The following is a 14,425-nucleotide window of genomic DNA, read 5'->3' on the forward strand; positions in this document are numbered from 1 at the left end:
TGGAAATTGAGCTCCCATACGATCCAGCTATACTACTCCTAGGGATATACCCTAGGAACACAAAAATACAATACAAAAATCCCTTCCTTACACCTATATTCATTGCAGCACTATTTACCATAGCCAGACTCTGGAAACAACCAAGATGCCCTTCAACAGATGAATGACTAAAGAAACTGTGGTGTATATACACAATGGAATATTATGCAGCCATCAGGAGAGATGAAGTCATGAAATTTTCCTATACATGGATGTACACAGAATCTATTATGCTGAGTGAAATAAGTCAGAGGGAGAGAGAAAGATGCAGAATAGTCTCACTCATCTATGGTTTTTTTTGGGGGGAGGGGTTGGGGCCACACCTGCCGTTGCTCAGGGGTTACTCCTGGCTGTCTGCTTAGAAATAGCTCCTGGCAGGCATGGGGGACCATATGGGACACCGGGATTCGAACCAACCACCTTTGGTCCTGGATCGGCTGCTTGCAAGGCAAATGGCCCTGTGCTATCTCTCTGGGCCCTCATCTATGGGTTTTAAGAAAAATAAAAGACATTCTTACAATAATTTTCAGAGACAAAAGAGAGGAGGGCTGGAAGTTCCAGCTCACCTCATGAAGCTCACCAAAAAGAGTGATGGGTGTAGTGAGAGAAATAACTACATTGAGAACTCTCCTAACAATGAGAGTGAATGAGGGAAGTAGAAAGCCTTTCTAGAATACAGGCGGGGGTGTGGTGGGGGAGGAGGGAGATTTGGGACATTGGGGATGGAAATGTTGCACTGGTGAAAGGGTGTGTTCTTTACATGACTGAAACCCACCATAATGTTTGTAATCAAGGTGTTTAAAGATATTTTAAAAAAAATTTACAGTCTGGCTATGTAAATGGGGAGAAATACATTGTCTTCTCATAATAGATACCATTACAAAAACTTATCTACCTCTTCTTCTAGGACTGTCTTAAGGAAGTACTGGAGATTGTGGAACTTGGTATTTCAGGAAGTAAATCCAAGAACAGTGAGCAAGAGGTCAAATACAAAGGAGATAAGGAGCCAAACCCTGCATCTATGAGAGTAAAAGATGCTGCTGAAGCCACTCTGACATGGTATGAAAGAGACTGCACAGGGTTTGTGCCTATACATAGGATTGGTTAGCTGAAATATATTGTTTCATCTTCTGCATTAAGTGATGTAACTCCTTTAGGATGCTATTTCTCCTCAAAATAACTGAAAAGAGAGGCCAGAGAGATAGCATGGACCTAGGGCATTTGTCTTGCATGCAGGACAGTGGTTTGAATCCCGGCATCCCATATGGTCCCCTGAGCCTGCCAGGAGCGATTTCTGAGTGTAGAGCCAGGAGTAACCCCTGAGGGCTGCCGGGTATGACCCAAAAACAAAATAAAAAAAACTGAAAAGTTGAGGGGTTTTTTTAGGTAAGAACTGTGGGACTGAGAATTTGGATTCTTTTTTTATGATGCTGATTGACATTAATTCAAATTATCAAATGAGAACTGTTTGGCCTATAGATGGGGTCTGTCTATAGCCATACTTCCTAAGTCAATAGTTTGTACTTTGCATACCATTTATAGTACACATTAGGAGTAAGCTAAGATTTATGCATTTCCTTGTATTAAAGGGTAATAAAGTCAGTTACCACTCTCAAAGAAGTTCTTGAGCAGGGGTCTCAAACTCAGTTTACCTGGGGCCGCAGGAGGCAAAGTCAGGGTGAGGCAGGGCCACATAAGGGATTTCGCTTACTGAATATTCGCAATAAAAAATCGCATTAGTAAGAAAAAAAATCGCATTAAACATTTGCATACCCCAAACGGAACTGCTCGGGGTATGCAAATGTTTAATGCGATTTTTTTCTTACTAATGCGATTTTTATTGCGATTATTTAGTAAGCGAATAATCGCGAATACTGCGATATTTGAAGGCTGGCCACGGGCCACAAAATGTTGTACGGAGGGCCGCAAACGGCCCGTGGGCCGCGAGTTTGAGACCCCTGTTCTTGACCAATGCAGAAGAGAAGATGCAAGCACATAGCTTTGATATATGGAGGAAAATAAGAGCTCTGAGAAATGTGGTACAAATAAAATATTTGGAATTTGAAAAAGCAATGTTCTAAGGAGCCAGGCAATAGTACAGTGTGAAAGGACCGGAGACCTGTTCAATGACACCAAGACTTGAAGTTCTTGCAAAAGCAAGGGGTTTATTGTTCAAGCATACATGCATGCATGGGCACCAAGCATGGCCATCATGGGCTAGAGGCTGGGAGCCCTGATCACAAATCCAGCAGTTCTTTTATAACACTCCAGTACAATGAAAAATTTACAGAACACAGCATGACTATTGATTTCAGGAAGTTTAGTGACTTTTACATTTCAGGGAACATTTGGAACATTTATCACAGATACAATAACAGGTTGGACAGGTTCAGTGAATTTTCAGTTGTGGTCGCCTTAACCTTTTGGGGGCTTTCTGGGCGTATGCAGAGACTTTTTTTTATTTTTTTTATTTTTTATTTTTTAAATTTTTATTGTGACTGAAGTGCATTACACAGAATTATTTACGGTACATAGTGACAAATGAATGAAGGGCATTCCCACCACCAATGTTGTCCTCCCTCCACTCCTGTTCCCAGCATGTCTCCTATATCTCCCTCCTTTAAACTTTTTAACTCGTTCATGTCCCTTTCCAAGTGGGTAAGGTGCTTACCTTGCATGCTGCTGACCTGGGTTCAATACCTGGCATCCCATATGGTTCCCCAAGCACCCCTAGGAATAACCCCTGAGCATCACTTGGTGTGATCCAAAAACCAAATTCAAGAAAGAAAAAATATATATCCAGATACAGGGAAATCAAAGAATTCTAAGGGAAAATGGCATTGACTCTTAAGACTAAGTAGTACATGAGATTATAGATTTAGGTATAAGAAAAAACTGTTTTAGGCATTTGGATAGTGAAGAATGGAAACAAGTAAAATTACAAGAAGAAAGAATTAAGAAGAAGATAGGGGCCCGGAGAGATAGCACAGCGGCGTTTGCCTTGCAATCAGCCGATCAAGGACCAAAGGTGGTTGGTTCGAATCCCAGTGTCCCATATGGTCCCCCGTGCCTGCCAGGAGCTATTTCTGAGCAGACAGCCAGGAGTAACCCCTGAGCAACGCCGGGTGTGGCCCAAAAACCAAAAAAAAAAAAAAAAAAAAAAAAAAAGAAGATAGATTCATGAAGGGATAAATGTGGATGAAGACCCAGAAACACATGGAGGGAGGAATAATCTGGGTTGGTTTATTTAGGCCTTATTAAATAAAGTGGTAAGCGAGACTACCTGAAGATTTGCTTGAAAGGCTGCCCTTCCTGGGGCTGGAGAAATAGTACAATGGGTAGGGTGTTTGACTTGCATATGGCCTACCCAGATTTAATCCCCAGCATTCTGTATGGTCGCCTGAGCACTGCCAGGAGTAAACCCTTTTATATTGCTGGGTGTGGCAAAAACCAAAATAAATAATAGTTCAAAGAGAAGACCATATGGAGACTGAGGTAAACTTAAAAAAAATTATAAAAGAATAAAGACTTGTCATGTGCCTTCAGCAGTAAGAAGGATATGAAGAGAAAGAGCATGGACATTTCTTATTGGGCATGCTACATTATGCAGAAGTAAGTTTAGGCTTTAACCTAGCCTAAATGGACATGTTTCAAAGAGAGATTGGGCATTGAGTGTGGAATATATGTTTAGAATGAGTAGATGCCCTCCAACCCCCAGCCTAGCTAGTAGTAATCTAAATGGTCATTTTCCTTTTATCTGCTGTTATGTCTTCTGGCAGGTGCACAAATAATATTTGACAATACTTATTATACTATTGAACATTTAATCAGTTTGACATATTATAACTATCATGTAGGAAATCACAAAATTCAAGTGACTTTTTTTTTCTTTTTTTGCTGCTTTTAGCTAAATGTGAAACTCCTGTGGATATTTACATTTATCTTTCAGATAATAACATTCTCAGGTGTCAATAGTATTTATTTACAGATTTTAAGTTAATATTTATGTTCATGTTTAGTGTTTTAAATGATTAAGTTTTTATTGAGAGATAAAACTTCTCTGAGATGTTTGTGCTACCTTTATAAGTGAAGGACTTTGTTTAGTAGAATTATTAAATAGAATTCTCTGAAGTCATTAGGACTACCTAAAGAGTGATTATATTGATGATCTTGTCTTTATTTTCTTACTTTAGCATCATAAACTAAAGCAAAGCTCAATATTGTCTAGTTTACCTTTCATCTAAAATAAAAATCAGAATTTATAAACTGAGCCGGAGCTGGGATGTGCTGTATCCTACCTAGTTAGTTCCACATTCTGCCTGCTCTGTATTTATATTTCCATAAAGAGTGATAAGAGAATTCTCAGTAGAATTTCTTTCTCCAAGAGTTTCACTTGTACAAGTGTGTTAGGTTGACTTAGCTATATAGTCTGGTGATCGAGAGACTGGTATTTGACGTCTCACTTTAGGCTCTAATCCTGGCTTTTTAAAAAGAACATTGTGGTATCATAATTTACAATAGCACTGAAGTCATTATATTGTAATAAAAACTTGTTATACCAATCCTTCCCTCAGCATTTCAGAAGTCAGTCTACCTTCTTACATTTAAGGGTTTATATTTTATACTTTAATTGGGAGTCACTACTAAGTAAGGATATTGACGAGTGAATGTCATATACCAAAATGTCTAAACATTCAACTTCAACTAAATGATAGTGATGCTGATGCTAATTTACTAGACTGTCTTTCTCTTTGTATTGTACTCCTTTTGTTGTCCTGACTTTGACTTACTATTCTTAAAGTATTGAGATGCTAATCACAAAATTGATTTGTTATTATTTGTGTTTGAGTCACACCTTACTGTGCTCCTGGCCCCTATATTCTATTTTTAATGACTACATAACATTCTATAAACATACTACATATACATACAGCCATACATTGGGCTTTTTTGTTTTTATATAGTAAGAAATAGGACATCTCTGCCAAAGAGTATGTATATTTCATATTTTAACAGATTTTTTTTCTTTTCTTGGAAAGCGTCACACCCAGTGACAGTCAGGGGTTACTCCTGGCTATGCGCTCTGAAATCACTACTGGCTTGGGGGACCATATGGGATGCCAGGGCATTGAACCGTGGTCCGTCCTGGGTCAGCAGTGTGCAAGCAAACTCCCTACCACTTGTGCCACTGCTCCAGCCCTTCATCTGAAATTTTTTTAATAGTTCAAAGTTTTCTAAGGATAGATTTCTAGATGTCCAATTTCTGGATCAGAAACAATAACTTTTAGATTCTTAGAATGAATTACTGCTAGCGTTTTGTGAAAGACTTGTGCCATTTTGTATTTATTTTCTTTTTTTCTTTTTTTAATTTTATTTTTTAATTATCTTTTTTTTTTTTTTTTTTTTTTTTTTTTTTGTTTTTTGGCCACACCCAGCTTTGCTCAGGGGTTACTCCTGGCTGTCTGCTCAGAAATAGCTCCTGGCAGGCACAGGGGACCATATGGGACACCGGGATTTGAACCAACCACCTTTTGGTCCTGGATCGGCTGCTTGCAAGGCAAACACCGCTGTGCTATCTCTCCGGGCCCTTTTAATTATCTTTATTTAAACACCGTGATTACAAATATGATTGTAGTTGTATGATTACAGTGATATAAAGAACACCCCCTTCATCAGTGCAAGATTCCCACCACCAATTTCCCAGATCTCCCTCCTCCCCACCCCACCCACACCTGTACTCGAGACAGGCTTTCTAGTTCCCTCATTCATTCACATTGTTATGATAGTTTTCAGTGTAGTTATTTTTCTAACTGCACTCATCACTCTATGTGATGAGCTTCATGTCATGAGCTGCACCTACATGGGTAGATGGGGGAAATAAGGGTTGGGACTGAGGCAGTAAAAGATTAGAAATGAGCTTTGTAGGGCAGTATCAAGGTCACAATACAAGATGGATATTATGCATATATAAACTATATGCAAACAATACTATCAATAAGAGACCAAGGAGAAAACATGTCCAGTGACTGTCCCGACATAAATGCTAGAATAGCCCGCCCTCCTCCCAAAGCACATTCCCATTAGTGTAGGGAGAGGTAGGGGGAAAGCCTGATGACCCCTATAAAGTCCACCTGGACCAGCGCCCAGGGAAGGCCTGGAGTCCAGGGGAGAAAAAGGGGGACGGCTGGGGGCCTGTCAAGCATCCCAGCACTCCCCAGGCTAGAGAGAAGGCCTCCGGCATGGGGACTCCCCAAACCCATACCTGGCAAGAGCTGGCCTCCAGAATCAAAGGAGAAACTGGAAGCCAGATATCTGGCCGCCCTCCTCCCCATGCACCTCCCCGCTGGAGTACGGAGGGAGGGGGGAAGCCTGAGGACCCCTAAGAGTCCATCTGAACTCACTTCTGGCCATCTGAGCTGGCACCCAGGGAAGGCCTGGGGTCAGGGGAGAAAGAGGGGGACGGCTGGTGCCTGCCAAGCCTCCCAGCACTCCCCAGACTAGGGAGAAGGTCACCGGCATGGGGGTGAGTTGTGTTTTGATTGTGGTTTAGAATAGAACTCAGACTTTTTCCACTCATGACTTTTTTGCCGGAGAAAAATGGCTTTGAATGGTAAATCATTCTGCCCCCACATTTCCCCAAACCACTGTTGTTTCTTCTCTTTCTGTGGAGCAGAGCAGAGCAGAGGTAAGCTAAGATGCTGGTGTGGGAACAGACCCTCTGCACATGGTGCCTATCTACGCGATGGGACTTTGCTAAAAGCTTGTGAAACTGGGGTGGAGAGATAGCACAACATTAGGGTGCTTGCACAGCCTTGCGTGCTGCCAACCCAGGATAGACTGTGATTTGAGTCCAGGTATCCCAAATGGTTCCCCGAGCCTGCCAGGGCGATTCCTAGCACAAAGCCTGAGTGAGTCCTGAGTTCACAGGGTCGTGAACCCTCCCCCCCCAAAACACCACCCAATAAATCTGTAAAATTAAAAGAACAGTATGCAAGGTTTTTTCTGTGGAAATTTACTTTTTTGTGTGTGTATGGGGTGGTTTGGCCACATCCAGTGTTCCTGAAGAATCATTCCTGGTAGTACTCAAGGGACCAGTGCTGTGGATCAAATCAGGGTCAGCTTTGGTCCAAGAAATTTTACTATTTATTATATGGATATGTAAAATGGGTATAGGAATCATTTACAGATAATTTTAAATTTTTATTGTAAATTTTTTTGTTTTCTTTTTTGGGCCACATCTGGCCGTACTCAGGACTTAATTCTAGCTCTGTGGTCAAAGGTCACTCCTGGCAGTCTCTGGGAACAGTGGTGGGGAATTGAGCCCAGGTGTGCCACATTCAAGGTAAAACACCTGCTATGCTATTTCTTTAGCCCTGTGTAAAACAAATTTTGAAAAAAATTTAAAAAGATTATGCAACCCCTAAAAGGCGTTCTGACCCATGGTTTAAGAAACTAAGATCTAAACTCAAAATATTTATAAGGTATGCCTGCACAAGTTTATCCTGATAAACTGATAAACTGACACATATTTCTGTGTCCTGATTTTAGAGATACTTGTATGCCTTTCCAATTTAGTTATATTAATAGAAAAGAAAATGTGGTTAATCAGGTTTGATTTTATCTTAGGGACCTGTTTTTTGGCCAATAATCCATTTGATTATGTTAATATTTTGCCTGAAATACAATACTCTCATCTGGCTTATTTACTTTCTGTCAGTCTAACTCTCATTTTAGAAACTTAAAGCCACATTTCCCCAGTATTATTAAACTTTTTATTTTCAGCTTATTTTTCACAAATCTTGGGAGGTCTGAATTCTTGGTCTTTGAGAGACCTCCTTTTAGGAGAAGAGAAAATAGCTGTTGATTAATATATTGCCTTTCATTGTATAAGACACTGAGGTTCAAGCCTTGAAATGAGAAAGTGGGAGAAATAATTCAGAATGTTAATTTTCCAAGTGAAATGCATCTGAAGTGTTAGGGATCTTAGAACCTTAAGATTGAATCTTCAGTTCATTACAAGGTGTATTTTCTCTGTTTTATTCATTGTAAAATGGGAATTTTGTAATATGGGAATAGTAGTGGTACCTGTTAATATTATTATTATTATTATTACAACTGAGTAAAATAATGTTGCAAAGCCTTAAGCTAATGCCTGACACATTACAATGCTCTGTAAGTTACTATTCCTTTTCATTGTATGATTACAAAAGCACTCTTTTGTTTTGTTTTTGTTTTTTTTGGGGGGGGGCGTCACAAAAGTACTTTTTATAAACTTTTCAGAGTGTGAAGGCTTGATCAATTGAATCCCATGTTTTTCTTGTATTCTCACTTAATAATTAGAATAATTTAACTATTGTGCATCAAGATCTTTTTTTTTTCATTTTTTTTTTAATTTTAATTATGACAACAAAGATGCAAAGAAAGAGGACAGGGTAAAGTTACAGTGGAAGCACAATCACCCATAAACAGAATTCTCGGTAGTTCCATCGATGATATCCCAGCCTTGAACTTTCAGCCAAAGAACATCAAGAAAAACAAAACTGAACCCATGTACAATACAATTAATTTGTCCCTCAAATCCCCAGTTGTATTACATACTATTTCTTAGCAGCACACAATATAATCCAAAGAGATTAGACTTATGTAACTCCTTAAACATTGAGGGCAAAGTACATTTATCTAGTTCCATGCACATGCTTACTAGTTTAAGTTAACCTCAAAAGTTTTAGTGGGTTGTTTTTCTTAAGGATTGGAGTCAAGGGAAAATAGTAAAAAATGGTGTTAGAGTGGTATTTGTTTGCATAGGCCCACTAAAATATAAGGGACATGGAAAGAAAAATTATGGTCTAAATACAAGGAAACCCTACCCCTGAAGTTTCCTGGCACAGGACTGACTCTAGGCTCCAGGCAAACTAGTTTGTCCAATCCAAGTCATAGTCTGTAGTGGCAATACACCTCCATTCCTCACATAGTCTCTGTTGTTGGTATCATGCTTCTGTATTAAAGATCCTGGAGTCTGCATATCCCATATTGCAGTCAGGATGGTGCAGAGCATCCTCTCGTTTCACCTCACACTTAAGGGGCACTAGAGAGAACCATGTCCTGTAGAGCCGGTCATTGTTGTTGTCAAGTCTTCTCAGTGTAAACGGAAGTCTCTTTTTAGGAGGTCGATGACAGACCCTTGGTAGTGTCTTTCCTGGTAGAGGACTGCTTCCAGCTGTTGCTATAAAAGACCTTGGATGTTTCGTAGATAGCTTGCCTGGTTCTGGCGTGAATGGAGGATGCCCATTCTTCTGAGGCCTGTGCCAGGTCATTATTTCAATGTTCAGGGTGTAAGGTACATTGTACTGAGATTTATTAGATAAGAACTTATCTGTAGGTATAGTGTTTTCCTATTTTAATGTGTCTATGCAAACAAAGATCATGCCATGAAGCATTATCGGCCCATTTGGAGGCAATAGGAACAAGACCAGCAATTTCCATGACATAGTTCAATCATAGGCATTAAACTGAGGGACAGTTCCATCAACAATCCTTACTGAACAGCTTACAAAGAAAAGACAAGATGAAAAGTGGATAGAAACATCATGGTAGAAGAATATATAGAGAGTTACAGCTGTTAAAGAAAATATACATAAAATATTCAAAAGATATATGTGTTCAATTTATGTTCTTCTAAATAGTTCTGGGATTGTTAGATCCACTGTATGTCTTTGGTCTGAGATTAGAACAGTGTATTATTGAAGTTAAGAAGGGTAAATCTGGGGTAATGATGGTTGGGAGGAGTATATGTTCGCGCGGGGGCGCGGTTGGCATCATGTAGACTAGTATGAAATTGCCAGTGACAGCCCGAGTATGACTGACCAGCTATCTGCCACCCCACAGATCAAACACCACCCCCCAAGCCAATCTCAGGAGCTAAAGCCCCACCCTAGGCCAATCTCTGCAGCTGGCCTGGGAGTAGGGAAAACCCAGGGTGCCCCATCAGGTCCTCCCAGAAACCCACCTGGAGATCCGGAGGAAAGGGGGAGAGGGGGATCGGGTGACCCAGGTCCGGGCATCAAGATCTTTTAATGAGACTAACAATCTACTCTTGACTACACAGAGGTTTCTGTTCACTTAATCATTTCTCTTTTTTGAGACAAGGTATGCTAAGGGTGTTTGTCTAATCATTTGGTCTTTTTTCTTATGTGGAATGTTTTATCCTGTATAAATTTCCTAAAACTTGGAGCACACGAAATTGTTTAATTTATCTCTAGGAACTTAATTTGGAAATATGGTTAGAGTTCCTGATAGCAAGCTCACAAAAGAAAATCTTTGCAAAATATTTATTGGAATGTGTTTCAAGATCAATTTCTTTGGGGGTCATATGGAAGTAGTATTGTGTAGCAGGGGTCCTCAAACTTTTTAAACAGGGGGCCAGTTCACTGTCCCTTAGACCATTGGAGGGTCTGACTATAGTAAAAGCAAAACTTATGAACAAATTCTTATGCACACTGCATATATCTTATTTTGCAATGAAGAAACAAAACAAATACAAATACAATATGTGGCCCGCGGGCCATAGTTTGAGGACCACTGGTGCAAAGGAAAGATCAAAGCAGTAACTCAATGGTAGTAAAGAACTTTTGAGATGGATTCTTCAGAGTTCTCTCAGGTAGGGACAAGGAAAATGGGACAGTATACCGGCATCAGCACTTCCTTGGTTATGGGCTGCCCCAGGAGAAGATGCAATCTTGAGTGAACCAATTATCATTGACTGGCAGCAAATCCCACCTTCATGTTTTTTGGACAAATGAATCTTTTGGCCCTGGAAGAGGAAATCTGGATAATAGCACATCACAACATTGACCCCAGGGAGTAAAACTGTAGAGAGGAAGCATGGCTGTGTCAGTAAAAATTCAGAAGAGTAGAAGGACACTTTGATGCATGAGGTGAACATAAGATTTGCTTCAGGAATTAACAGTTATATTTTCTATTCTCCATAGTATTATGCAGTTGCTTGGTGCATTTCCTTCACCCAGTGGTCCCGCCTCTCCTTGCAGTTTGGTAAATGAGACCACTTTGATTAAATACTCCAGGCTGCCAACCATTAACAAGCATAGTTTCCGGTACTTCGTCTTGGATAACAGTGTTATTCTGGCAATGCTGGAACAACCTCTTGGAAATGAACAGAGTAAGTGTCACCATTTGGATCTATTCCACTGCAGCATGTTTGTCTATACTGATGAAGGCAATACTAATTTTCCCACATCAGGAAAAAAAGACTTCAAAGTAATTCCAAAGAACATTTTGCAAAAGAAAAAAACAACTGAAAAATAGACTATAGAATATACAAATTAGATCCTTTTTTTAAAAATTAGATCCTTTTGGATGTTCCTATGTATACCAGAAAAGAGTGTTATCGTTTTCTAAATTTGTAAGTGGAATATTTTGTTTATTGTATTTCAGAGTTAGTTTCTCTCCTAAACTTTTGATCCTGCCTTCTCTTTTCTCTCTCAACCCATTTTATTCTTTTTCAGTTATTGGTACCAACTAGACAGCCTTGAAGTTTGAGGCGTTTTTGCTTCTTTCTTCCAAATATAATTGATTTCTAAGTTTTCATCTCTAAAATGATTTTGAATCTTTACTTTTTTTTTTTTTTTTTTTGGTTTTTTGGGCCACACCCGTTTGATGCTCAGGGGTTACTCCTGGCTAAGCGCTCAAAAATTGCCCCTGACTTGGGGGGACGCCGGGGGATCGAACCCGGTCCTTCCTTGGTCAGCGCTTGCAAGGCAGACACCTTACCTCTAGCACCACCTCACTGGCCTCGAATCTTTGCTTTTCTTTAAATCCCTCCAAATACAAATGTCAGAACTTATTGTTTCTTAGCTAGATTATTTCAGTTTTTTCTATCGGATCCATCTTGCCATCTGCAAAAATTGTTTATCCTTACCTTCATCCTACCTGCTGCTACTATATTCATCTTCAAATACAGATCTGCCCATTCCAGTCTCTAATGAAAATGCTTCAGTGATTTTTCCATTGACTTAGAATGGACTGTTTTCCTTCTCTTCCTCCCTGTAATTATAATTCATGTCAAGGTTTATGATTACCACTGCAAGCCAAAACTCTCAGAGTATTTAGTAGATTCTCCTGATGATAAATGGGAGGCCCTTATTTCTGGGAAAGTGAACTCAAATAATGGCTACAGTATCTTGAGCATAAAGGGAACCTCATATGCAGATCCCTCATTTATAAGTACAGAAAGAGATTCAAGAGGGCATTGTCACTAAGCTTACTTTATGACCAGGACTACATTGAGAAGTATAAGCTTGACTAGAATCAGAAAGTGCCCTAATTCTCTGAATCTCCTACTGTTCCATTGGGCTACTATTGCTCCATAGTGATAGAATTTTCTCAGTGATGAAAAAATACATGTTTAAGGGCCAGAGCAGTGGCACAGCGGGAAGGAAGGTGTTTTCCTTGCACGCGTCTGTCCTAGGACGGACCTCGGTTTGATCCCCCAGCATCCCATATGGTCCCCCAAGCCAGAGTGATTTCTCAGCGCATAGCCAGGAGTAACCCCTGAGCATCACTGGCTGTGGCCCTAAAACCAAAAAACAAATTTTAGCTTTAGATGATGAATAGGAGTTAGAGTGCTACAGAAGTTTTATTGAGTATATTTAAATAGAATCATAAATCCATAAAAAAGTGAAACATTCTTTCTGGTTCAGGGAATGACTACATCTGGTTTCTGTCATGTTATGGTAATATATAGCAACTTTAGTATAAAATATTTGAATGTGTCCTCACTGCCAAGCTCCATAAGTGCTGGTTCCAGATATTTCCTGCAGGTACTTCTTCCTTCTCTACTCCAGACTAGAGCTCACTTGATTTTCTTCCCTGGATGGTGCCTCTTAAAATATGATTTTTTTTTCTGGCCTACTACTCCCAAGTCACCTATAGTAGTCTGCACAAGCTCAGTATCCCTTTCTAGTTTCCTGGCCTGATAGAATAAGTTCTAATGTTTTTTCTTCTTGTTTTTGTTTGTTTTGACTCCATTACTCTTGTCCATGTAATTTTTGTTTTGTTTTGGTTTTTTGTTTGTTTTTTCGGGCCACACCCATTTGATGCTCAGGGGTTACTCCTGGCTAAGTGCTCAGACATTGCCCCTGGCTTGGGGGACCATATGGGACGCCGGGGGATCGAACCACGGTCCTTCCTTGGCTAGCGCTTGCAAGGCAGACACCTTACCTCTAACTTCACCTCGCCGGCCCCTTGTCCATGTAATTTTATTGCATTGGAAATCTATCAGAAATAAAGGCATTAGAATTTTATCAATTTATAGGGACATATTTTATGGTAAGCATGATTAACTGAAGTGAATGAAGTTGACTCCTGTAGTACAGACAAAAGAATAGAATAAGAAAAAGGACTTTGGTCCTTTAAGAAGCTCAATCTTTGAAGTTGTTTATAACACAATATCTCCATCCCACCCCTTTTGACTCTGAACTTGTACTAGTATGGAGTGGTGGTAAGCAGTAGCACATAAAGAACTGAATCAATTCAAAATTCTTCCTACCTGGAAAGTAGGTGGTTCTCAGCATTGAAAGCTAAGAGTGTTTACAAAGATAAGGCATAACAAAACTGTTGATAGCTGCTGAATTAGGTGAGATAAAGATAGTAGTAGTTAATGAATGCTATTTTATGTATTAAAATTTGTTTGTTTATAAACACATAATTAGCACAACCAAATTTATGGTTTTCTATTTCAAATGGAGTACAATTTCTTTTCAAAATAAATTTGAGAATAAAGGAAATAATAGTTAATATAAAGTCTAGCACTGTGTTTTTGAATATGGCGCAAAGTATAAGATTTTCACAAATGATGGAAATTTGAGAAGCACTCTAGGTTTTTTATTTTTGGAAGTTTTGCAGTTGATAACATATATGTGTGTGTATGTATGTATGTATATATATATATATATATATATATATATTTAGGTTTTATACCTATATATGTTAGTATAAAGCCTTTTTTGCCTTTGTTTTTTCCAGATGATTTTTTCCCCTCTGTCACTGTGCTGGTTCGGGGTATGTCTGGAAGACTTGCTTGGGCTCAACAGCTTTGCCTTTTACCCAGAGGAGCAAAAGCAAATCAAAAGGTATTTCAGAGTATAGTCAATTAAGAGAGGGAAAAAGAGAGAGAAATGATAGAGGGAGAGACTAAAATTTAACATTTAAGAAAAATAGCAAAATTATAACAACTTTTTAAAATTAGCCTAATTGACACTCAGATAAAATTTATTGTTTGTATTTGGGCCACACCTAGTGGTGTTCAGGGACTGTTCCTGGCTCTTTGCTCAGAAATGACCCCTGGTGTTGTTTTGGACAATCATATGTG

The 14,425-nt window shown here is 39.4% G+C and overlaps 1 protein-coding gene across 3 annotated transcripts in view; it reads left to right on the top strand.

Annotated features, from left to right (window-relative positions):
• The window catches only part of RALGAPB (Ral GTPase activating protein non-catalytic subunit beta), a 116,628-nt gene that overhangs the window by 67,855 nt on the left and 34,348 nt on the right, over positions 1-14,425 (top strand). For all 3 annotated transcript variants that reach the window (XM_049779123.1, XM_049779124.1, XM_049779125.1), the window contains 3 exons: positions 947-1,098; positions 11,028-11,215; positions 14,080-14,186. In XM_049779123.1, coding sequence (XP_049635080.1) covers positions 947-1,098; positions 11,028-11,215; positions 14,080-14,186 — 447 coding nt within the window. The remainder of the gene's footprint in view (positions 1-946; positions 1,099-11,027; positions 11,216-14,079; positions 14,187-14,425) is intronic.

This window comes from Suncus etruscus, chromosome 9 (assembly GCF_024139225.1).
Source record: "Suncus etruscus isolate mSunEtr1 chromosome 9, mSunEtr1.pri.cur, whole genome shotgun sequence".
Classification (NCBI taxonomy): domain Eukaryota; kingdom Metazoa; phylum Chordata; class Mammalia; order Eulipotyphla; family Soricidae; genus Suncus; species Suncus etruscus.